This window comes from Anopheles stephensi, chromosome 2 (genome assembly GCF_013141755.1).
Source record: "Anopheles stephensi strain Indian chromosome 2, UCI_ANSTEP_V1.0, whole genome shotgun sequence".
NCBI lineage: Eukaryota > Metazoa > Arthropoda > Insecta > Diptera > Culicidae > Anopheles > Anopheles stephensi.
The window spans coordinates 64644712-64670188 of NC_050202.1; the positions used below are offsets into that span (position 1 = coordinate 64644712).

The 25477-nt window shown below is 45.5% G+C and overlaps 5 protein-coding genes across 12 annotated transcripts; 2 read left to right on the top strand and 3 right to left on the bottom strand.

Moving 5' to 3' along the window:
- Positions 1-152: 152 nt before the first annotated feature.
- Positions 153-2577, bottom strand: LOC118506849 (facilitated trehalose transporter Tret1-like). The gene is made up of 5 exons (XM_036044579.1): positions 2413-2577; positions 1584-1814; positions 1215-1513; positions 891-1145; positions 153-813 (listed from the first exon to the last, which is right to left on the bottom strand). The coding sequence occupies exons 1-5, from the start codon at positions 2468-2470 to the stop codon at positions 256-258; spliced, it is 1401 nt and encodes a 466-aa protein (XP_035900472.1). The 5' UTR covers positions 2471-2577; the 3' UTR covers positions 153-255.
- Positions 2578-3310: 733 nt separating this feature from the next.
- Positions 3311-6574, top strand: LOC118506845 (protein suppressor of forked). The gene is made up of 9 exons (XM_036044569.1): positions 3311-3583; positions 3670-3783; positions 3851-4059; positions 4135-4522; positions 4588-4779; positions 4855-5046; positions 5124-5370; positions 5436-5999; positions 6069-6574. Exons 1-9 carry the CDS (start codon positions 3545-3547, stop codon positions 6284-6286), a joined length of 2163 nt encoding a protein of 720 aa, XP_035900462.1. The 5' UTR covers positions 3311-3544; the 3' UTR covers positions 6287-6574.
- Positions 6575-6627: 53 nt separating this feature from the next.
- Positions 6628-8271, bottom strand: LOC118506855 (serine/threonine-protein phosphatase 6 catalytic subunit). The gene is made up of 4 exons (XM_036044585.1): positions 7961-8271; positions 7572-7700; positions 7339-7497; positions 6628-7254 (listed from the first exon to the last, which is right to left on the bottom strand). Exons 1-4 carry the CDS (start codon positions 8126-8128, stop codon positions 6796-6798), a joined length of 915 nt encoding a protein of 304 aa, XP_035900478.1. The 5' UTR covers positions 8129-8271; the 3' UTR covers positions 6628-6795.
- Positions 8272-8525: 254 nt separating this feature from the next.
- On the top strand, positions 8526-23712 carry LOC118506844 (dynamin). 8 transcript variants are annotated; one of them, XM_036044560.1, is made up of 15 exons: positions 8527-9359; positions 11611-11684; positions 11770-11919; positions 11993-12599; positions 12662-13007; positions 13101-13258; positions 13340-13634; positions 13721-13837; positions 14074-14085; positions 15250-15468; positions 15549-15642; positions 15724-15860; positions 15937-16106; positions 17538-17675; positions 22398-23712. In XM_036044560.1, exons 1-15 carry the CDS (start codon positions 9214-9216, stop codon positions 22462-22464), a joined length of 2730 nt encoding a protein of 909 aa, XP_035900453.1. In that variant the 5' UTR covers positions 8527-9213; the 3' UTR covers positions 22465-23712. The 8 variants fall into 8 exon arrangements, with proteins under 8 accessions (XP_035900458.1, XP_035900453.1, XP_035900454.1 ...); XM_036044561.1 differs by having other exon boundaries at positions 15253-15468; XM_036044565.1 differs by lacking the exon at positions 17538-17675 and having other exon boundaries at positions 8526-9359.
- Positions 23708-25399, bottom strand: LOC118506858 (mesencephalic astrocyte-derived neurotrophic factor homolog). Its single transcript, XM_036044588.1, has 4 exons — positions 24892-25399; positions 24660-24784; positions 24435-24576; positions 23708-24352 (listed from the first exon to the last, which is right to left on the bottom strand). Exons 1-4 carry the CDS (start codon positions 25001-25003, stop codon positions 24186-24188), a joined length of 546 nt encoding a protein of 181 aa, XP_035900481.1. The 5' UTR covers positions 25004-25399; the 3' UTR covers positions 23708-24185.
- Between the last annotated feature and the right edge of the window lie 78 nt (positions 25400-25477).

Here is a 25477-nt window from a genome sequence, read left to right on the forward strand (position 1 = left end):
ACGGATCATGCCAATCGGCTTTCTCATGCAGTAGAGTCCGTCCCGCATGGGCTATGTTTTGTATTCAAAATATGAAAAAAATAAAAATTTCACGTGTTGATGAGGCTTTCAGTCCTGCAAATCAAACATTCAAAAACTAGAACAAACGAACATAAAAAGTTTAGGATATATTCAATTTATTAATGACTCTTACTCACTATCAAATAAAATAATCAAACACCAACCGACATTCAAGAAAGCAATATACAAGAAAGATTATTTTTCCGCCCTGTAATACATTCGACTGCTTGCCAATCGGGTTTGTATCTGGTCGAACGTTTTGCCCTTCGTTTCCGGCACAAATAGAAACACGAAAACCGCACCAAGCAAACAGAACCCACCAAACAACCAGAACGTTCCTGCCTCGCCTAGTCCATTCCGAAGCGGATTGAACGTTTTGCTCAACATGAACGACAGTGCGTAACTGGTAAATGTTGCCAGCGAGCTTGCGAGATCCTTCACATCGATTGCAAACACTTCACCGATCATGATCCACGGTACTGGCCCAAAACCGATTGAAAACAAAGTTACGAAGATGGATAGCGCCAGAACGGGTAACCACTCGAGGTTTTCCACTTGTGCTGGATTAGTGTTCAACAGATGGAAATAAACTCCCAGGACAATGTGCGAGGCACACATAATTACGGCGGATATCATCAACAGCCAGCGGCGTCCGACTCGATCGACTGTGAAGGCGGCCAGTAGAGTGCCAAAAACCTGCATCACACCGACGATGATCGTAGCCACTTCATGATTGAGCGAATCCGACGCATTCTATTTGAGGGTAAAAGATACGGAAGGTAACTGGTTAAGACGAAAGTAAAAAGCGCAGCTTATTTATGTCCACTCACCATGAAAATGTCTGTGGCGTAAAACAAAACCGCATTAATGCCGGACATCTGGAGAAAGGTTACCAGCCCAATCATTGCAAACAGTGCGCTTAACGTTTCTGGGGTAAATAAAGTCTTTTTGAGTGACTTTTTGGGCTGGCTCAACAATGCATCCTGCTGCGTTTGGAGTAGCTCTATCTCTGAAAATGCGTCGCATTTAGGACCTCGCAGCCATTTGAGCGTTTCTACAGCTTTGGTCTTATGACCTCGCTTAAGCTAAACGGGGTTGAGAGTACATTTAGTGTTAGTAACGAGTATCTTTCAAACACATATAATGTATCTCACCAGACACGGTGGGGTTTCAGGCATTAGCATGAATATGGGTCCAAACAGTAGCACAATAAAACCCGAAATTATGTTCAGCTGAAACACATTGACAGCAACCGAAATGCTGAACGACATCAGCATACCCAGGTTTAGCATGAGCTGGAAAAAGCTGCCCACAGTGCCACGGATTCGTTGGTCCGCTATTTCACCTATGTAGATTGGTACCGACATAGAGTAAGCGCCGGCAGCAAATCCCTGCAACAATCTGCCAAGATACATCATCGCAACAGCTTGAGCCCAGGTCAGCAACACCCATCCTGTTTGAACGGGTAGTAGATGCATTATAAGGTCGAACCATCGCCATCCAGTAGCTATCGACAAACTTACCTAAAAGCAGTGGCAGAACAAAGAACAGTATGGTATTCTTGCGCCCTTCCGACTTCATCATTAGTCCGCAAGGTATGGCAGCGATCGCTCCCCCAACAGGCATAAAAGCGATAGTCCAAGAAAATTGATCATCGGACAGATCTACGTTGCCTTCACCATCTTCCAGGATCCGAGGTCCTGCCGGGGCGGACCATCCAAATACCATTCCGATCGTAAGTACGCCATAGGATGCTGTAACAAAACAATGAAGAAGGGACGAAATTAAAGCTCAATTAAAAACCGGTCCAATCTGGGTGAGTGATAAGAACGGGGCATCGATCAAATTAATATTCCAGAAGTGGCGAAATTCATATTTGATAGAGAGAGAAAGAGAGAGAGAGAGAGAGAGAAAACACTACGCTTATATGTAATCAACTGATTGTTTACAATATTTCATGGTTATCATTCCGGAAGCTGTGTTGTGACATAGTAATTAATGGTCTTGAGTCGACCCCGTGGCCCAGTCGTAGCAGTGCCTGTCTTCCGCAAGCCAGGACCGTGTATCGAATATCATCTGGACGGGATTAATTTTTGAAATTCACACTCGTATTATATTTGCTGACCGAGTCTGAAATGTTTTTTTTATACCGATTTATAAACTGCCCCGATATCGCAGTTGCCAGGGGATGGTATCAACGACTGACAATGTTAACAAATCTATTACGATATGGGATATGAGAGCCATGCCTCCAAAAAAGACCGTTAATTCAAAAACACTAACATTTTTGCCTTTAGTTTCACTAGCTACAATTTACTAGTTACAGTTAGTAGTTGCGAAATGTGTTGCTACCTGCTAATGCAGCGACGTATTGGTTTTGATGTGGGAAATAGTACGGTAGCTTGCCCATCTTCGCGCACGGAATGCGAACCACTTAACCGCTTAAAATCAAAATAATCACTGAGAAAGATAGCGGTCTGACGGTAGCGCCGAACCATTTCACACAACCCATATAAAGCCCACAACTGTTGATAAGGTGAAAAAGAAATCGCTCTCTTTTAAATGGATTTTATGCTTCTTTTTTTTGTAGCGATGCGTTATCAACTTCTGAAATGGACCGATACGCGCCGTGATTGATGAATCACGCAACGTAATCCTTTGCGTGTTGGTGAGGGTGCTTCTTCCTCAAATTTAAGTTCACGCGCTTAATCCTTGTTTGTATTTGAATAGATTTACACAGAAGAAATCATTTCCCAAAATATTTCAAACATGCTTTTATCTTACGTTTTGAAATCAACTGTTTTTTATTCGTTTTTGAAAAAGAACATTTCACTTAATTAAGCTTAAAAGAAAAACATTCAGTAACTTAAGTTAGTAAAAAATTGTGTGTTTTAATACTGAAAATGAGAGGCCCGCAAGAGCGATCTATGGAACGAGTGGGCAGGTATCTATTGTAGAGGTTTCTACCACAAGAAACCCGATTTCAAATCTCATCCGAACCGGTGCAGAAGTGATCTTCCCGCTTCGAGTTAATTCAGTGTTTTTTTATACGTATTGAATTTAATAAAGTTTAATAGAGGAGCATAAACCATTTTGGTGGTAAGAAAATTATCAAACCCTATTAAGTTCAGAGAAATAAATCAATTCAACAGCATCCCGGCCCATTTATGCTCAACTGTCAAAATGGTGCGTTTGTCGGTGCAAACCCGCTTGAAAAGCACCGAGTGAGTGTACCTACCTTGTGCACACTTTGTTTATAGGCGTCAAACGTATTTGACATCGGCAAATAGCACCGCGAGTGGCATTTTCTTTTCCCACGAAACGACATTGTTTACCGTAGCGTTCGATTTGCAATTTCCGTGGCTGTATTTCTTCCTGCACGCTAGCTAATTCCGCAAGCAGGAATTTACTACCAACGTGCATTTGGTTGCATACAGCAGTTCTGTTAGTCAACTGTCCGCTACGCGAAAACGACGCCCGGGAAATGACACAACAACTGAAGGACCAGCTAAAGTTTGATATAGTGAGTGTCGCGTGTGGTTTGTTTGCCATTTGATTATCGTAAATATATATTTGAGCTTCACAACGAAACCTTTTCCCCTTTGCCAGGAATGGGGTCACGAGCGGTTGGTACGGGCACAGCAAACGGTGGAAATTCGACCGTTCGACGTCGAATCGTGGTCGCTGCTGGTTCGCGAAGGCCAAAGCCGGCATGTAAACGAAGTATGCAGCATTAGGCACATCTTGCACAGGTGGCATAACATTGACTGTTGAGTGTTGCTTTCCTTAGGTACGATCACTGTACGAATCGCTCGTTTGCGTGTTTCCGACGACGGCCCGGTACTGGAAGGTGTATATCGAGCAGGAGATGAAGTACCGCAATTACGAGCGTGTGGAGAAGCTGTTCCAGCGCTGTCTGGTGAAAATCCTCAACATAGACCTGTGGAAGCTATATCTGACGTACGTGAAGGAAACGAAGGCCGGACTTAGTACGCACAAGTAAGCACACCAACGATGGGGTTAACGTAAGCCAGGTAGCTACCGATGTAATGCTCTCCCGTTTTTCCGCGACAGAGAAAAGATGGCGCAAGCTTACGATTTCGCGCTGGAAAAGATCGGCATGGATCTGCACTCGTTCTCAATCTGGACGGACTACATCACGTTCCTGAAGAGCGTCGATGCGCTGGGAAGCTACGCGGAAAACCAGAAGATAACTGCCGTTCGGAAAGTGTACCAGCGAGCAGTTATAACGCCGATCATCGGTATCGAGCACCTGTGGAAGGATTATATCGCGTTTGAGCAAAACATCAATCCGATCATATCGGAGAAAATGAGTGTGGAACGGTCGCGGGATTACATGAACGCGCGACGCGTTGCGAAAGAGCTGGAAATCGTGACGAAGGGACTGAACCGTAATCTGCCGGCTGTACCGCCAACTGTAACAAAGGAAGAAGTTAAACAGGTACGTCACGCGTGAAATCTCCTGAATGTGTGCTGGTGTGATTCTATCTTGGTTCCGCCCGTTAGGTTGAGCTGTGGAAAAAGTACATCGCGTTCGAGAAGTCGAATCCGCTTCGTAGCGAGGATAATGCGCTCGTAACGCGGCGCGTAATGTTTGCGATCGAGCAGTGTCTGCTAGTGCTCACACACCATCCAGCCGTCTGGCATCAGGCGGCCCAGTATCTGGATCAAAGCTCCAAGCTGCTCGTCGAAAAGGGGGTAAGAGGGCTTAGGATTTAGCTGTTTGTGGGAATTCAGGAGAACTGTTGCTAATTTTTTTTCTGCTTTCCGCAGGATCTCAACGCGGCCAAGGTATTCAGTGACGAAGCAGCAAACATTCTTGAACGTGCGATCAACTCGGTGTTGAGCAGAAACGCGCTGCTCTACTTTGCGTACGCCGATTTTGAAGAGGGTCGCTTAAAGTACGACAAAGTACATCAGATGTACAACAAGTTCCTCTCGATCAACGACATCGATCCGACACTGGTGCGCATTGCTCTTAACATTTTCTACTTTTGTCGTTATTATACACCCTAATGTCATAATGTCTCGATACTCGACAGGCTTACATTCAGTACATGAAATTTGCTCGCCGAGCAGAAGGCATCAAGTCAGCGCGGGCCGTGTTCAAGAAGGCCCGGGAGGACGTCCGCTCCACCTATCATGTGTTTGTGGCGGCAGCACTTATGGAGTACTACTGCAGCAAAGACAAGGATATTGCCTTCCGCATATTCGAGCTCGGGCTGAAACGGTTCGGAGGAAGTCCCGAGTACGTGATGTGCTACATCGACTATTTGTCGCATTTAAATGGTAAGATTTGTGTTCTGTGTGCCTCGCGCTGTACAGCCTTTTAAGTAGCTTTTTCGTTTTGCTAGAGGACAACAACACCCGCGTCCTGTTCGAACGGGTGCTCTCCTCCGGTGGACTAACGCCCCAGCTCTCGGTGGAGGTTTGGAATCGGTTCCTCGAGTTTGAGTCCAACATTGGCGATCTGTCCAGCATCGTGAAGGTCGAACGGCGCCGCAGTGCCGTGCTGGAGAAGCTGAAAGAGTTCGAGGGCAAAGAAACGGCCCAGCTCGTCGATCGGTACAAGTTTCTCGATCTCTATCCGTGCTCACCGTCCGAGCTGAAGTCGATCGGGTATAGTGAAACGCGCGGCATGCTCAGTGTGACCGGTGTAAAACCACCGGCTGCTCCCGCACCGGAACAACCGGAACAACGGGCGCAGATTGCACGGCCCGACTTTTCCCACATGATACCGTACAAACCGAAGCCGAACGCGTATCCGGGCGAGCATCCCGTCCCGGGCGGTGCCTTCCCACAGCCGACTGCACTGGCGGCACTGTGCGCCATTTTGCCTCCACCCATAAGCTTTCAGGGTCCGTTCGTGGCGGTGGATAAGCTAATAGAGGTGTTTGACCGCATTCAGCTTCCGGAAGGTAGGTGTGCTTTTTGTTTTGCTCCTTACGGCTGATTTATCTAATTCGATGCGCCAATCGCATTTTTAGTTCCACCGCCGCCCAGCGACAGCACGGCGGACTCGAGGTTATTTGAGCTGGCAAAGTCGGTTCACTGGATCGTGGATGACAGTATCTACGCTAGCGAAGGTGGCCTCCGGCGCCGTCGTATGGCACCTGGCGGAGAGGATAGTGACGATGAGGCGGTTGCACCGGCCCCACCAGCTAACGATATTTATCGGCTACGGCAACAGAAACGTTTCAAGTGAACGCCTCTGAATCCTTCGCATCCGTGTGCTGACGATGGATTTTGTGCGTTTTAGAGACAATGATTTTCCCGTCACGGCCGGAAGATTCTGTAACTGTTAAATATATGTATCATAAGAACGGGGGACGCTCCTGTCCATGCTTCGATACTATTTGAAAGCATTCACGGCTTACGGCCAGATATCTGTGTATATTGGAGTGTCTCGTGAGTGTAAATGGGTCTGGATGTTGTCGGTACAAACTACAAAAAAACAAAATATTAACAGCAATAAAAGAAGTACCACAAATTGCCTCATATTAGAACTAACGCTAAAGTCAAGGGGAAAGAAAAACAAACGCCCAATTTTTACGTGCTCAATGTCACTGTCGTTTCGCTTCTATGAAGTTTGATAATTTTATTGTGCAAAAATACGTTAATAACTGAAGGAGCAATGCGCGTTTGAATCTTCGGTTCCGTAAAAAAAAACAACCACACCGAAGATGTCGGGGCAGTCGGTGGGGCGGGCGTGATTTAAAGGAAATAAGGCGTAATGCGCTGGCTCGGTATGACGCGCTCTTCGTTCGGGACGGCTTTGAATATTTTTACCTGTGGGTCACTGATGTCGGTAAAGTCTAGTATGGAGGCCACATTACCGCACCGGTAGCAGTAGTTTGGGGCCGACCAAACTGTCACTAGCGTGCGATTGAACTGATAGTTAATGCCCTCGTGCACCAGCTGATGCGCTCGGCAAATTTGACTCAAGTTGTTGATGCCCATAAAATCCCGCGTTACGAGCGAACCAAACAACCAGCCCGCACCGCGCGGACTTTCCGCCCAGGTATCGATGTCGTCCGGATCGGACCACACCAGATCACAGAACGCGCCCTTGTGCGGGATCTCCTGATCGCGGTTGATCGTTCGGATCTGGTCAAGCGTTTTGATTTCCGGGCTAAGGCCACCATGCACACACAGCACCTCATTATCAATTATCTGGAAGAGAAGAAGTGATACCCGTTATCGTCCGTCACCTACGTCTGCATGGCCTGCGCGCATACACGCAACGAGCTTGCTTACCGCGGCAATTGTCAGCAGATCAAACACCCGGCAGCAATACTTCCACGGACTGGCGTTACCGTACTTTGTGTAACATTCATCGTAAAATCCGTACACTTTGGTGATTTGGCGTGACTCGTGGTTCCCTCGTAGAAGCGTTATTTTGTTCGGGTACCGTGCCTGCAACGTAGTGTAAACGGTACAGCGGAACAGCTATCGAAGGCATTCTTTCGTTGAGCAAACATTTCACCTACCTTCAACGTAAGCAAACGCGTAAACGTTTCCAGACTGTAATATCCTCGATCGACAAAGTCGCCCATAAAGATGTAGTTCGTGTCCGGTACATGGCCACCGGTGCGGAACAACTCCTCTAAATCGTAAAACTAGACGCAAACAGGAGGAAGGAAGGACGCACATGGAATGTGGAGAATGGGGGAATGAAAATAGCTGCCTCTTTTAGCTGCCCGGCAGAACGATAAATATCGTCCACGGCACTCGACCCCTGACGGGTACGGCAAGTGCGGGCGTTTATATTCTTATCACCTTCACGCACCGACCGGCGGTGACGCGCGTGATTCACGCTAAATATACACGCATTGAGTGGATGAAATGGGACCAACAAGAGAAAAAAAATCGAACGAACCTGTCCATGAATATCGCCGCAAACGGTGACGGGTGTGCTGACGGGCTGTACGTTCGATTCCTCCATTAGCAGCTCGCACACGATATCACACAGCTTTTTGAGATCATTTTCCGGCAGATATTTGCACTGCTTCGCGATCTCTATCCACTGGTCAAGTTCCGAAGCCATAGCTCCGTTCTGGGGCGCGATGAATACTTGTGCGAGGTAGTTTTCTGATCGTTTTATCGCTCTACGGACAGTGATATGCAGGGGGGCTAGCTCTTGCGAAGAAACAACACAATGCGAGTCACCCCTTCTCTGCTTCTATCCGACAGCTGCTGTCAGACAAGTGTCAAAGGCAAGGTGCGTACAGGCTGTAGTCGAGGTTGTTAGCATTCAATTAGCATTCCGGCTTGATTGGTATTTATTACATGCGTGTTGCACTAGTATACTTGAGTAGTAATTTTTACTTTGAATTATTTTTTTTTCAACAAACATATAAACGTTTAGGATGATATTCGCGAAAGATGAAATATTTATCATAAACTTATTCGGGTCACACCTTATCCGCACGTATCTTGCAAGCTGTCAAAGCCAGGGAAGGACAGTGCGAAAGAAAAAAAGAAACTCTGCGCAATCAATCGATCGGCAGGCAGGAAAAATTGAGTTTTTCACCTCGGCAAGACAGGAAAAGCTCTACTTCGGTGTGTCCGCTGTGCGTCCGCGAATTCCGTGATTGCATCCGCGCAATGATGTAGTGCATTTCGTACGATTCACACGGCCCACAAACACGAAGTCATACTCGGACGGTGCGAAAAGCTAGCTTGCGAGATAAAAAGAAACCCCTATTTTATCCAGCCGCCACACACTCCCACAGCCACCGACGACTACGAAGACGACGAACGGCCAAAGGCGATTCGGAGCTATTGGAGTGCTGTTGTGAACACTACGAACGAGTAGAAGAAAATTAAGGGCTGTGCGTGCGTTAGTGCGTGCGTGCGTCCGTCACTGCTGTTGGCTTCGGTGGTCGCGAGTAAAGGAGAAGCAATTACGTGAAAGTTGTGTGGTGTTTTCTTCTGCTTCTAGTGAATGTTCAGATTTGTCGACCCACCACGGGTGTGTGTGCAGTACAGAGGCAGAGAGTGATTGTGCGTTTGTGTGACTAGTCGGGAAGGCACGATAAACGACCGACAGAACAAAGCGCTCTGAGTGGCGTTTGTTCTTCCGAGAAAGGGAACAAAAACCGTGAAATCAGCTCATCAGCGAACCCCACAATGGAGTCACTAATTCCGATCGTGAACAAGCTGCAGGATGCATTCACCCAGATGGGGGTGCATATGCAGCTTGACCTACCACAGATCGCGGTGGTTGGCGGCCAGTCTGCAGGAAAGTCGTCCGTGCTGGAAAACTTTGTCGGAAGGTCAGTTGCAAGGGAAAAGCGAAGCGAAGTGTCGGAACACGGGAAGAGGGATGCTTTTGTCATTCATTACTCATCCAAATACAGCTCCCCCATCCTCCCATGTTCTCGCTGTCAACGGAGGAGACCAGCGCAAGGGAAAAAGGGTTTTCGTTTCCTTTTGCATAACATCCTGTGGGAGCGAGAGAGCGACGGTGATCCTTACCATTCCTGGATCCAAAAATCCATCCTTGTAATGGAGTAATGAATGTGCAATTTCTCAAATCATAGCACACACTGTTTCGAACGAATGGAAATGTCATTAGCGCGAAGGCGAAGGCATCATACAAAACATGATTCATCTATTCCGCCCCAAATGCGTTGGCTGGAATTTGTTGGTCTCCTCCATAATTCGGGTGTGTGCAGGAATGGTACCATTTTTCTGGCGGGGTGTGTGGGAATCGGATGAAGCTGGGAAACCGCGTGAGGAGGATCGCGTAATGTTATGTGTATGTGTAGGAATACTGAAACAATACAAACGAACGAACGGGATGACCTGCCACCAATTGATGCAATGTGCGCAAGCAGGATAGCATGCACTGGTGCGAGCGTATCGGAAAAGAGAGCGCCATAATGTGAGATGGAAAGAGCGAATGCCCGCGATAAGCCGAGCGAGAACAAGATAGCGGCAACCTTCTTCGCGAAAGAGCGCGCGCGGTTCCTAGATCCGAGCGGATATGTGTGCGGAACGTTTCTGGTCTGCTGGTTGGTCTCTTCTCGGTGGTGTCACCAGAAAGGTGGTCGGAGACTATCAGAGTCGGGGGAGGGAAAATAATCGATAATAGAGCGAACCTTTATCGGGGGACACCTTTCGACTGCTCTCTGCACAACATCGCGCTGGTGCGGGGGGCCAAATGTTCCAAATGCAAGACCGCGCGTTTCACAATGTTCTACCATGTATCCTTATCTAAAGTTGCTGGTCATTTAAACGTTTTCAGCTTCTTTACTGCCCCTTTAGCGTACACAGGCACACACATACAGACCTACGCTGTAAGGAAGGGCGAAAGGGAGCTGCTTACCCAAAGTTTTAACATGTCTCATATTTGTGCAATGTGCACCAAGATTGACCTACCAACACATTTTGCCCCGCAGATGCAAAATGCATACGATTATGGAGCGAGCCATCTGAGCAAATACACTCATATTCGTACGTTACTAGATGTGAGAGAGACATCTCAGAACAAGTGTGCGCAAGGCAGGAGCAGCAGCAGTAGCAGCACCAGCAGCATGTGGTATCAGGATGTTGCGAGTGAAAATATTTACATTGTTTTCATTCCTTCGAAACTTCTAATCTGGCCTCAACCGCCTACCATCTCGTAGGTTTGCTGCATTAAATCAAACAATGTTGAATTTTAGTACTAAACATTGATACCAAACTGATTTCTTAACAGTGTCATTGCTCATCTGACGTGAACTGTTTATGTGTAGAATTTGCCAAACACATGTATCTCGCTCGCTTTCTCACCTTGTTGTGTTACTCTACTACCAGCCATCAGAATGCGGACCAAAAGCACAAAGCACACACTTCCAAACTCACCCACCAACTAACACATGTACGCTACTGGCACATCCTTTCCTGCGGGTATTTACAAACACTTCCAACCTTCGTCGTCCTTCCGTGTGCGCTGGAGATGGTGAAGTGTAGTATAGATCGTAGGAGGAAAAAATTACATAATATCCGTGATAACTGTTAGCGGACCATGGTTGACAGTTCCGACAACCCTTCGAATGTCCTTTCCAGGCGTTCTTAGTGTGGTTGCTCTTGGAAAGGACAGATGATTCGAATGAAGCTGCGGAAATGACGAATCTCATTCATCACTCATGTTCATTTCCATGACGATGAAATAACCATCATAATTAAGCTCACATTACAAACAGGAAGACACGATGATGACTAGATGCCTTTTGAGAAAGATAAAAACGTTTCGATGCGATATTAACGTTCTTACCACAATGAACGTTACTATTCGTTAGAGTTGAAAGATTCGCGGGGTATATGAATGAATGAGTAAGAAGTAAGATAAGATAGAAGAAGGGGAAGAGGCAAAGGTCCAGTAAAACAAACTGTCTGTATGAAACGATTACATCTAAATGACTTGTTCCGTCGTTCGTGTTTTCATAACGTCGTAGCTTCGTTCAGAACAGATCTATTAGCTCATTGGAAACTGCTGTTTTTTACGTAGTAATAATTCCGTGTTTTTCTTTTGTTTTACAGAGACTTTCTTCCCCGTGGTTCGGGTATCGTAACTCGACGGCCATTGATTTTACAGCTCATCAATGGAACTGTGGGTAAGTTGAATGGTTAATTTGAGTGCAACATGCAACAAGAGAGAGAGTTCGTACTAAACACTGCTCGCTATTCGTTATTTCACAGAATTTGGAGAATTCCTTCATCAGAAGGGCAAAAAGTTTTCCAACTTTGAGGAAATCCGACAGGAGATCGAAGCTGAAACCGATCGCATCACCGGCAGCAACAAGGGCATCTCGAACATCCCAATCAATCTGCGAGTGTACTCACCGCATGGTAAGAAGAGCCCCACTACCCCGGCTATTTGACGGGCCCAACACTTGAGAAAGTGTCCTTTTTTCCATTGCAGTGCTCAACTTGACGCTGATCGATTTGCCCGGTTTGACCAAGGTTCCGATCGGGGATCAACCGGCCGATATTGAGAACCAGATTAAGGGCATGATATTTCAGTTCATTCGAAAGGAAACTTGCCTTATTTTGGCCGTCACACCGGCCAACACCGATTTGGCCAATAGTGATGCGCTAAAGCTGGCTAAGGAGGTCGATCCGCAGGGTGTACGAACGATCGGTGTCATTACCAAGCTCGATCTGATGGACGAGGGTACGGATGCTCGCGATATCCTGGAAAATAAGCTGCTGCCGTTGCGCCGTGGCTACATCGGTGTGGTGAACCGCTCGCAGAAGGATATCGAGGGCAGGAAGGACATTCACGCCGCACTGGCCGCCGAGCGCAAGTTCTTCCTGAGCCATCCCAGCTATCGGCACATTGCCGATCGGCTCGGTACGCCGTACCTGCAGAAGGTGCTCAATCAACAGCTAACCAACCATATCCGCGACACGCTGCCGGCGCTGCGTGATCGACTGCAGAAGCAAATGCTCACGCTGGAGAAGGATGTGGATCAGTACAAACATTTCCGCCCGGACGATCCAAGCATCAAGACGAAGGCTATGTTGCAGTAAGTGGTGTAAGAAGACGCTGAAGTTTGCGCGTACGTTTATCATTTCTCCCAATCCACAGGATGATCCAGCAGCTGCAGTCCGATTTCGAGCGTACAATTGAAGGTTCCGGTTCGGCGCTAGTCAACACGAACGAGCTGTCGGGCGGTGCCAAGATTAACCGAATTTTCCACGAACGGTTGCGCTTCGAAATCGTCAAGATGTCGTGCGACGAGAAGGAGTTGCGGCGCGAGATTTCGTTCGCCATCCGTAACATTCACGGTATTCGTGTCGGTTTGTTCACACCCGACATGGCGTTCGAAGCGATCGTGAAGAAACAAATTTCGCAGCTGAAGGAACCGATCCTAAAGTGTGTCGATTTGACCGTACTGGAGCTGTCGAATGTGGTGCGAATTTGTACGGACAAGGTAGGCATACTTTTGGGGGGCATGAACGTGCCACGCTTTTGTCTGCAGATTTGTTTCTGTACAAAACCAACTCATTTCGTCCTTTCCAAACAGATGGCTCGCTATCCGCGTTTGCGCGATGAAACGGAACGCATCATTACGACGCATATTCGCCAGTGCGAACAAAAGGCCAAAGAGCAGATGATGCTACTGATCGACTATGAGCTGGCGTACATGAATACCAACCACGAAGATTTCATTGGCTTCGCAAAGTACGTGTGTGGCTGGTTGCAACTGTTTGCCTTATATTAATGTTGTCCCGAATGCGTTTTTTTTTTCTTGCTGGTTTCTAGCGCTCAAAGCAAAACTGAAAACGCGGTCAAGACTGGTACTCGTAACCTCGGTTCGCAGGTGATCCGCAAGGGCCACATGTGCATTCAGAACCTTGGCATCATGAAGGGTGGCTCGAGACCGTATTGGTTCGTGCTAACCTCCGAGAGCATCTCGTGGTTCAAGGATGAGGATGAGAAGGAGAAGAAGTTTATGCTGCCCCTGGACGGGCTGAAGCTGCGTGACATTGAGCAAGGATTCATGTCCCGGCGCCATACATTTGGTCTGTTCAATCCCGATGGACGTAACGTGTACAAGGTATGGCGATGTCAGTTGGCAACTGGCCACCTACTGTTAAGTGAACAGGCTAATTGTTTAACAATTTATTTTCCATCCCCCAAAAGGATTACAAACAATTGGAGCTGTCTTGCGAAAGTACGGATGACGTGGACTCATGGAAGGCATCCTTCCTACGGGCCGGTGTATACCCCGAGAAGGACACTCCCGCCAATGGAGACGAGGTGAGTGTGATTGATTGCAAGAGCATGCTCTCTAGCAGGCTGGCGCTACCAGTAACGATGTTAACACGAGAACAACGAAACATCCGTTTGCTGCTGGAAACATCAGAAAACCACCATCAATCGGATGAGTGAAGGAGCGTTTGCTCCACTGCGCATTAACGTCAATTGCATTACTGATTTCGGTTGCATTCTCTATCTCTTTCTCTCACGTTGCACCCACTTCTTGATCGTCGCAGACGGAAGCGGAGGTTGGTTTGAACACTATTTTACTAATTGATATCTATTCTTCCTACTGCAAACAGTCCACAAAGCCCTGATCAGCGCCAGTGGGCTACCTGTTCCCAGTTCCCCTAAAGATAGTATCGTATTGATTCTGTTCTGTAATACCTGTGTCCTAGTTAGTTCTCTTAGTCCACCCAATTCCTCCCGCTATATCAGTCACATCACAATATATACATTCATCGCTTGCAAGATGACGCCCATGGGTGGTTGTCGTGGGTTGTCTCTGTATCGCTTTAAGCCGTTGAGTTTAGCTTGCCCACTGTGTTTAAATTAGAAGAAGCATTGCTGAGTGATCCCTTTGTTTCGTTTTTACTGTTACTGGTTCGTTTCAGAAATTGCTATCAAATCAGCAATCTCTGGTAGATAATGTTAATAAGTCAAACGACAATGAAGTACGCAATAACGTAACGTATAAATGGACTGTGTTTTTTCCTTTTTTTGTGCCCCTGTTAATCATTATCGGTTCACCTAATAAGTCATCCTACCGGCAGCTAGATCATTCGTAGGATTGATTGTCTACCTAAAATGCTTTACTTTGTTCCACTAATTTGGTGCGGCAAAAGTTGTACAAAACTAAACATTGTAACATTCTATTTTATTGGATACTAATTCACCTTTGAACGGTCTAAGGGGACCCAAGGGTCAAGGGCCAAGGTCTCGTTTTTCATGGCACCGTAAAATGCTGTAAAAAGTGATGAGGAAATCCGAGGCTTGTTGGCAGAGTTGGTGACGGCACTTGTAACCAATATCTTTCTTAAACTTAAGCTCGATAACATTGAATGACAATGAATTTGAGTCTCAGTTATACATTGCAAAACGGGTCTTTCGACCTACCCATACATTTGGCTTGCCTACCGTAGAATTATAATACTTATGTATCCGTGTACGTTGCCAAATGTTTGCTTTAAGTCAATTTATACTGATCTGCCAAAAAGTGTGTGTGTGTGTGCGCGTGCGTGTGTGGGTTCGAGATGCTTCACTAGTTCCTTTCACTAACCAAAGAACCAACAAACCAAGATGTGTTTCAGATTGGCTAGGATTGGGTTTGGTAGTTCGATTAGAATCGAAACAGAAGCTGAAGCTGGTATTGTGCGAATGCGTGTGACACCCTTATTGTCTATTCGTTCAAGCAGGAAAGCAGCGAAAGTGGACCGACCGGACAGTCGCTTGATCCGCAGCTCGAACGACAGGTCGAGACGATACGTAATCTCGTCGAGTCGTACATGCGCATCGTAACCAAAACCACGCGCGACATGGTCCCGAAGGCTATCATGATGCTTATCATTAACAACACGAAGGATTTCATCAACGGTGAGCTGCTGGCCCATCTGTACGCCACTGGAGATCAGGTATGAATCGAACATTCTGCGTTTCCCGTGTGTAAGTATTTGCTTAAACCTAACATTTCCTTCTTTTCACAACGACAAAGGCCTCAATGATGGAGGAAAGCGCCGACGAAGCACAAAAGCGGGAAGAGATGTTGCGAATGTATCACGCCTGCAAGGAAGCGTTACGTATTATTGGTTAGTATTGGTGCATTGCTTTGGTGACGCGCTGTATCTTGTATCTTGCTGACGGTGCACACCGGTTCAACTACATTTTAGGTGACGTTTCGATGGCTACATTCTCAACGCCCGTACCACCGCCGGTGAAAAATGACTGGCTGTCGAGCGGCCTGGACAATCCGCGGCTGTCTCCACCGAGCCCGGGCGGTCCGCGTAAGGCAGCACCACAGCAACAGGTAAACATCAGCAAACGAAAAAAAAATGCGAGCGGACTTTGATAACAAACGGTTGATGTGGTGTGACATTTTGCAGGGTTCGCTTGGTTCGATGGGAGCTCCGGCTGGCCGGGGACCACCACCCGCACCGGCTAGTGCACGGCCGGCACCGGCAATACCAAACCGGCCGGGAGGAGGTGGAGCCGCACCGCCCCTACCCGGTGGTCGTCCCGGTGGACAAGCGTTACCAGCTCCGCTGATTCCATCGTAAGTAGTACCGTTTTACCTCTCAAATGCTATTTCGTTGCCCGTTTCCATACTTACGTTTACAAGAAAGGAAATTTTCATTACTGTTTATTTAAGCATTTTTATTTTAAATTAAATGGAGGAAGAAATATGTTGCAACAATTATTTTACGATACGATCATTTCAAAATCACTCACCTGTTTGACGCGACTTTTTGCCGTTAGTGGTTTTCTACCTCCTTAACGACGCGGGGGTTCGAATACACTATGCGCTTATAAGGCTTTATGTTCTTTACGTTCATTTAGTGCTTCCCTTTTTGAAAACGTTCCATGCGCGTTTTATGCTATTTTCGCTTTTGTTTGTTTTCTCTCTCTCTCTCTCTCCTGAGTAACTTTTCCCGACCTTCTTTCTAAAAAAACATAATAAAATTGGTGTTGTCCTGTATTGCCTTATATTAACACCCTCCAAACCTAACTTTTACAGGCGGCGTTAAAAACTAACTAAAATAGCGAGCAAATAATATAAAGAATGGAAAAGTGAAAAAAAATTCAACCAACAACACGCGAAAAGAAAGCTTCTTCTCGTACGCAATATGCAAATTAATGTAGAGATATAAATATTATACATACACAAACCCTTATATATATATATACTAGAAAACAAAACAAAAACCCCCACACCAACACACGCGGGGTTCGTTAATCTGTAGAGCAGAACGTTGTGAAAAGTAAATCGATTTAGAAAATACAGTTCATGTTTACAAAGGACAGGAAGATGTTATTAACACACACACACAATACAAACAGTTAAACTCAGCCGAGTACCCCAGCGAGAACACCTATCGTCAATAATGGGTGCGTTGATTAAGACAGGCATTAAGACATAAACTACGATACACTCGTTGCTATTGAAAGCGTGTTTAAAGCCGGCACCATCATACACGAATGATGTGTTGAAGATTTAACTTTATGATTTGTGGCGCACGTGTCCGAATCGATCCTCTTCTCCATGTTGACATGTTGCCGTCACACTGCGTTACTTCCGCTGCATTCGTAGAGGCAAGTCGGAAAATTGAAAAGCGAAAGTAAATAGAGTGTAAGCCCGTTAGTTAGTTAGTTTTGATCGCCCGGCCGTATGTGGTTAGGTGAAAAGATGATGCGAGGGGTGCGAAACCACGCACGAAAATCAGTCGCATTCTCCAGGAGGAGTAGCATGAGTGCTGTGCACCTGCTGTTTCCATTGTTGTGTTGTACCGTTGTATATGTATTTCAAGGTTTAAATTCGACCAGCTTGAATCTCTCTCTGTGTGTGTATGTAAACGGTGACAAAATAGTGAAGCATAGCGATGAGAGCGCGTTGAATATACGTTACGTTAATGCATACTTTTCCCATCTTCCCATCAAATGTCGTTGACACACACACGCCTGCCACTCGCATCCTCACATCCACCAGGCGTCCGGGTGGTTCCGCTGCGGGCATGGCACAGATGCTTCCGGCCAGCACCAGGCAACAGATCAACCAGCAGGTTGGCCAGGCCGTCACCAATGCCGCCATGAACGAACTGTCGAACGTGTTTGCCTCGAAGTTCAAGTAAAGTATTCTTGCTTCTTCCCCGTGCATTCCTCATCTTAAACTTAAACGTGTGCTAAATCATGGGTGTGTCTGTGTGTGCTGTGGTGAAGGAAAAACAATGGAAATGTAAAGAGCACCCTTAACCCTATAAGCGCCACCATACCATTCCCTATCGCTTGCTCCTCTGCCATGTGGCCGCATAAATGCAGCCTGCAACATATCCTTCCTTCCCGTGCATGTCCCCCCCCCCTCCCCTTATTCCATACATTCTCCTATCGGTTTTACCCACCGGTGTGTTGTTACTTACGTTGTTACGATTACGGGCTCGAACGTTGTTAGAGAGGGTGTGATGAAAGGAATGAAACTAATCCCGTGCAACCTAACCAATATGATTTTGGCTTGCTGCAAATAATGGAAATGTTGGTATTGCGGCACCGCGTCACGCAATTCCGAATGTGCAACACACAGTGCGTATAATATAGAAACTTAACTTAATGAAGCAACAACTCGAAAGTATAAGCAGCTAACGAAACATACAGCAGTAGAGTAGCAGGTTCGAAAATCACTCGCCCCCAAAATCACACCGCACCACACACATGTGCACACCTGCAAAAATGGTGGTTTTCCGTGTAAAATGATGTGAAACCCATCACACTCAGTGCGCACCTGCCGCACCAATGAAGATGAATGATATAGCTGGTCCCACCAGCAGCTACCGAACATGTGTTGATGTGTGTTGTGTGATTGTGCGCGTGTGTTTGAACGCTTTAGTGTCTCTTTGTGTGTCTAGTTTTAAATGCAATGAATCATCATTAAATATCCCCTCAAAAAAACACAGACACACACAAAGGTAAGGAAGAAGCCAAAAACAATATGCAACGACAAAGCAGTAAGGATAAGAAAGGATGGCAATTTAAAACAGAAAAGAGTATAAAGAAAAAAAGGAACGAAGAAACGAGAGAGAAAAGAAGAAAAAAGAAAAAAAACCACTCACACACCGACAAAACATCCTCTATCCCCAAAATAATCAATCTATCGAAGGAACAAAACGTTTCATATATGTTATAAAAGTAAAACAAGCAAGCAAAAGGTGGAAGGGAGAATGCTAGTATCCAAAACAACAAACAAACAAACAAACAAACTACAACAGTAAACTACTAAAAAACAAACAACTAAACACATGCGACCTAACATTGTTTTAATATTGGAATTAAATATCCGTACCCTCTCTCTCTATCGCTAATCGGGTCCCTAAATGATGGAAAGGGGTAGAAGCAGACGTATCGCCCTTCACCCAACCACATTCTCAATTCGCGTACCACAAGAGATGATATTATAGTACCCGGAAAGGAAAGCTGATAAATCTCCCGGAATGCTCGAAACACAAACACCCACAAAAAAATACCCACGAAAAGCGCAAAGTGGAAGGAGCACACGAAGAAGAAAGTGAAACAAAAAACAAAAACCTTAACACAAAAGATATTACAACAAAATGATATAAATATATACATATATATATATACATATACACATGCATATATATAGTTCAAATGATAACGTTGTTCACTGTTTGCGTGCGCGGATAATATTAAAAGAAACGCTTAAAATTGTAGTAAAGTTTATAGAGGAAACGAAGCTGTGAGCGAACCCAGAGAACGATGTAGAGCAATGTAGTTGAAACGAACCGGATAAGAGACCGCAAAATTAACCACAAGGAAACAACAGAACAAACACAAACCGACACGCAAGGACACCCATCCATTCATAGCAATGAGAAAGCTTAACTACTATGTGTTTCATCTGTAGTTCTGGAGCGCAAAATGATGCATTATCATGACCCTGCTTTGTTCTGTTATGTTGTCGTTCGGTGTGGATCGCACCGGTGTTAGTCGAAGGTAACGAGCAACATTCCACCATAATAAGGTGCCCACAGGATTGGAACGATTGGAGACATTCCCTTTTAGGCTTTTGGTAAAGTAGTTTTTTTTTTTGTTCCCTTTTCCCGTTTACAAACGGACAACGTTATGAGCCAACGACGTTAGCAGAGAGAGAAGCAGCAGAACGTTGCCAAGTGTGTATAAGTCAATTAAAGATATTCTATTTGTTGTTAACGGCGATGCTCCCTGGCTGGCTGGCAGAGTGGCGCAATCATCATTACCCCATTTTTTAACGATAAGCGCCGGTTGCAAAACGCCGGACACGAAAGGAGAAGAGCAATCCTTTTAACCATTAATTTAGCGTGTATCGTCAATCATAAAGCGGCATCTCCGCGTAATGTAAATGTGCGTAAGGATACCAATTTTATGTTGCATGTAAATTGATTTTAAAAAACCCGCATTGAAAACCTCCCTGTGAATCGTACGTTTTCCATCCTCTTTTTTAAACTTTTAGCAGTAATAGATATTGGTTTAATAAAAAAACACACCATTATTGCGTGGTGGATCCTGGCCTTTTTTTGGTAGGGTTTTGTGTTGTGAATATAAATTATACATACGCCATTCGCCTCTGCTCTTGTGGTGCATTTATTGTTCCGGCTTGGCTACGGCTGGTCTGCAAATTCGATGCAATAAAGGAAACCATTCCATTGCTTGAAGGATGTTAGAAAGTAGGGTTAGCTGACAGACCTTGTTCCTTTCATACCGACTTCCAGACGGTGGTATAATTGCATACTAAAAAAAACTTATATGTTTCCATTTCGAAGATTAATTAGAATACCTGATAAAAGAGAGACGAAACACACACACAGTAAACAGAAAAGCAAACACTCATAAAACCGTCAAAATGCGCCTGAGAAAGCGTGTCGCACCGATATGGATACGAGACGAAGATTGGAAGTTACTTAAATACAGTGAAGAAGAAACGAAAACAAAATGCAACCAAAACTTCAACACGTAATGCAATCGCAAACCAGAACAAATATATATATGCGCCAGAAACGCAGAGTAGTAATGTGTTGTAGTACGACCAGCACTCAAACACTAAACCCCACAGCGAAGGATGCGAGTTCCGCGCAAGGACAAAATACCTACATATATATACTAGCATGTCTGTGTGTGTGTGAGCGGTGTAGTAAGCAAGCAAAAACATGAACGAAAAATCGAAAACCAACCAAATGCGAATGCGAACAACAGCAACGCAAAAACAAAGAAAACCACACACACAACAACAACCAGAACAAACAAAAGAACTATACATATTATATCTATTCTATGACAGAGAAAAATAAAGTATAACAGTAATTAATTGGAATTGAAGTGTGGGACCGGCGTGTGGGAGAATGTTTGGAACGTTGTTCTTAACCTGGGGTGCATGTGGGGCTGTATGTGTGTGTATGTTTTGTTGGATATGGGTGGGACACGATTACTCATCTTGCTGCCAATCATCATGGTGTCCGATGCTGGTGGAACAATTGGTTTGTGTTGGTTGGGGGCTTACCATATCTGCTTTTTATGTATTAACTTTTTTTCTAATACACTGCCACCAGAATTTCCTATAGCTTCATCTTTAAGTTGTAGTTGTATTTCTCATTAACTGGATTTCTGGATCATTAACAAACTTTTTTTCATTTTTCCTCCATTATCCTGTGAAGATTTTTTCCTAAACTGAGATTTTACGGACTATTCATACGACTCATTTCAAGGATCGACCCGGAGTCGAGTTCGTTCCTGTAGCAAACGAGTTCGATCCGTGGGTGCAACGACGAGTTCGGATCTACCCGTGAGGAGCTCGACGAATTCGGTTTCGTCCTTGGGTCGTCCCGAAATCGTTACGGGTCGATCCGAACCCGGTCCGTTGCAACCACGGATCGATCCGAAACTATTGGTCAAACTCACGTTTGCTGTGCTGCACCTTCTTCTTCTTCTTCTTTGACACTACAACCTCGAGAGGTCTCTCGGCCTGCCACATTGCTGGCTTTCTGTGACTTATTTTTACCCGTAGTAAAGTATTCAGCCTTACGTACGGGGGTGGGGCGGTCTGGATGGGATTTGAACTCCGGCCCTGCCTTGTGAAGACCGGCGCCGCTGTCGCCTCGGCCACCGGACCGCCCCAAAACCGGATCGCTTTGCTACACTTACGGGTTTGGAATTAGGAATACGACCCGAACGATTACGAGTCACTTACGGATGGGCTCCGATCCAGTAGGTTCGGATCGACCCGCCCATCACTACTCTGAACCATTTTATTTGTTGTTGCCATATTTGCATTTAATATTTTTAGTAATATTTTTTTCTTATTCTAACCTACCTGAAACGGTACTTTCTAGCTCATAATAATATGTTTTTTTCTATTTAGAAAATAGTTTTTGTTATCCATTTCATATTGTTAACAAACGATCACATCACGATATTGATCCCTATAGGCTACCATTGCTACTTGATTGCGGTCATATCCCTATGATCGCTCGTGTCGTGTTCAGGGGCCCGGTATCGTCGATAGCCCTGTTTTGCTCGTCCTGGTCCTGGTCAAGGATTTGAAAATCGTATTGTGCCAATTTCGTTGGATAAGGATTGATCCCTTTCTTCCCAAAAGTTCTTAACCGGGTTTCCTTTTGATATTCTGGTAACAGGTCATGTTCTTTGTTCATCATTTTATTTGTTTTGTTCCTACCCATAACATCACATTGTAAGAGCCTGCAAGCACACTTCCGTTCGCCTGTTTCATGCTACTACTTTTTGTAAATTTTGTTGAATATTTTCTTTTTGAATTTTAAATTGACCGTTTTGTTTAAAATTATTGTAGTCGACCAGCGCAGAATGCGCCACCGCGTTTACCGGACCGACCGTACAATGCCATGGGACGGCCATGAATGTGATGGCCGTGAATGTATACAAAATTAAACGGTTGCAAAGGAGCTGCTGCAGAATTGGAATTTATTGGACGCCACCGCCGGGGACCGTAGATGAGTGGGAGTGTGAATACGTTGACGATGGCACATACAGAACGAAACGTACACGATCGTGTATATCGTGTTGTTTTTTCACTGTTCCTACTTTATCCCTGTACATTCTACTTTAGAGGAGATGGTTCGTGCCGTCTTCGATATGTATCATACGCCCGTGATCAGTTCGGCATGCTCGTGCGACACCTGCTGCTTGCCCCATTATCATCCCATTGCTGGTGCCGTGATAAGGAACAGTGTCAGATAGGGATATTACACATTTTACAATAACAGAAACCATTCCGATTGGCCCAAAAACTCAAAACCGGGCGAGGTTAGAGAGGCCGATCCAAGAGACACTTAAGTGAAGGGTAATGCTTTATACAGGCTTAGTAGGCGATGGCAACTATCTTGGCTAATGTGCAGGGCAGGGGGGTTTAAATCGCACTACCTTAGTACACAGTTTAGTGTAGGATACTGAAAGGTAACACATAACATTATAAGGCCGCAGAACGCATGGCACTGATCACCTCCAAGGTGGATAAGCAATGCGACGTCTTTACAGATGCAAATTTAGGAAAACGATTTAATTAGCAGAAGATGTAGAAGCAGTACTAGCAGCAAAGATAAAGTCAAAGAAACAGGGTTTAAACGATATTAACGTACGGAAAAACAGTCTCTGCAGTTCCCATTGAGTCAGTAACTTGTTGAGCTTGCTTTTTCGTAGGTTTTAGATGACTATAATACTAAAAATGTTGGCGGCTAACCACTGTCTTTCCCACTGGTAGAGTAACAACACGCACTAGCTCTCGCGTTTCCGAATTCTCGAGCAATCGACAGACCGGAAATACCGCTGAAGTATTAATTTCTGTAGTAGTGGCCAGTGGCTAGCTATTTGCTATACGATCGATAATCGAGAACGCGCGCGGACTTTACTCTAAACCCGAACATGTTCTGGGGCTGCTGTTGTTATCATCGTCATCATCCATCATCATCGTTGTCATTGTCAAGCTCAATATTTTAACGTGCTAAAGAGTATTATTTTGTACAGTTTTTGCGGTATATTATTTGTAAATAAATCACCCTTGGACTGGTAGCATGGTGGGAAAGCAAAGTTAAAACGCTTTGTCCCGCGTTTCATGATCGACAAAGCAATTAAACAAAGGGAAACTTTAATTCATTTAGAACGGTTTATTTTCACTTTTTTTCTTCTTCACAATCCGAACATACGTACTACGCTTTCGTGGATAGCTCCAAGTGTGTCTTGTTCTATACATTTACTTGCTGTTGCTTAAGAGAATTGCCTTTTCCCTTTTAATAATGCCCTTCCGTCCTCCGTTCTGCGTATCCACCATAGAACGCTGCCAACGATAGTGCGGTGGGCGCTTTTGTGGGTCGAGAAATTACATCAACCCCCCGGTATCTGGGGTTCACACCTCCGAAGAAGACAGTGGTGGCGACGATTTAAAAAAAACACACACAAATAAATACCCATTCCAGCGATGTGAATCGCCCTTGCCAAACTTATAGTAGGCGTTGCTGATGGAGCATGATGACGACGGTTGTAGTAGTGGTAGTAGACGGTAGCAACGGCGTAGGCAACGGATGATGAGCAAACCCGAGATCCATCGTGGCAAACGGTGACGTTGTTACAGTTCCGTTTTCACGTACTTGTGCTTCAGCTCCTCGATGCGCTTGATGAAATCAGTCTTTTCCAGGCACCCGTCACATTCCTCGTCCCAGTCGGAAAGAATCTTCTTGAGATCGCGCACCTTCAGCTTCTTCAGATCGACCGTCGTGAGGTCGATTTGTTTATCTGCAGCACGACCAAGCAGAGGTGTACGTAAGTATTAACGTTTAGTGCAAAAATAATAGGAGGTTTCTTTGGCTCCACTTACCGTATCGTAAATCACAGATTTGTGCGTCCTTCTTCTTCAGCTTTTCGCAGATTTTTTCGGCCGGCATCGACCAACTGATTGGTTTCGATAGCTCACCCAAAATACCGGTAGCAGAATCTTCCACCCCACCCAGGTAGTAGCACTGTAAACAGAGCAGAATATAAGCTCCACGTACGTACACAATAGTAGCGAGTTGATTCTGTATCATATGGCAACGGAACTTACGAAACGCTGCTCCTTGTTTTTGGCCTTTTTACAAAAGCCCCGGAACTCGTCCTCTATCCGTTTGGTGTCCTTTTTCGTCTCGTCCGAGAGTGTTTCCACGAACGTGTTTACCGTCTTCACGCAGACTGGCAAATGAAACGACGAGAAAGACGCCGACCGTAAGCAAAGGGTTGTAACACGGAAGCTTGTTCTATTTCACAACTCGGGTGGTGTTATCCGCAGGGATACTTACCCTCACATTCTCCTTCCTTCAGGGCGATGGCCGCTGGAAGCAGGAACAATATCAGACCAACTGTGCCCAGCACCACTAATCGGCCATTTAAAAGGCTACTACGTTCCGCCATCCCGTGTGAGTAGATTGGGGGGTGGATGTTTGGTTCCTTAATTATATGATACGGCTAGCCTCTTCTGTGATCTCGTCTTTCCGCAAAGGGTATCCTGTAGTAGACCCGGTGCGCTTTTGCTCGCGTCTCTTGTACGTGTCCCACTTCCTTCTGAGCACGGCACAACTCCCGTATGCGATCCCGATCGTGCAATGTTTAAGGGGCAGCTGAGAAAGTGGAAACGAACCGTGGCCAAATGTGATTTGGTATCGTCACGGATTTCAGATTCCTTCCCGGCTACAAATATAACGGAACGCCAAAGACGACGTGTACCTGTCGAATTGGCAGACAGCTCCCAAGTAGCAAATTCGGTTGACAGTGCTGCCAGAGCCGGATAACGATAACCGGAACAAAAAACAAAAGAACATTTATTAGGAACAGTGTTTTGAAGGTTATTTTATTGAACAAAGGTGTTACAGGCATGCAGTTTAATTT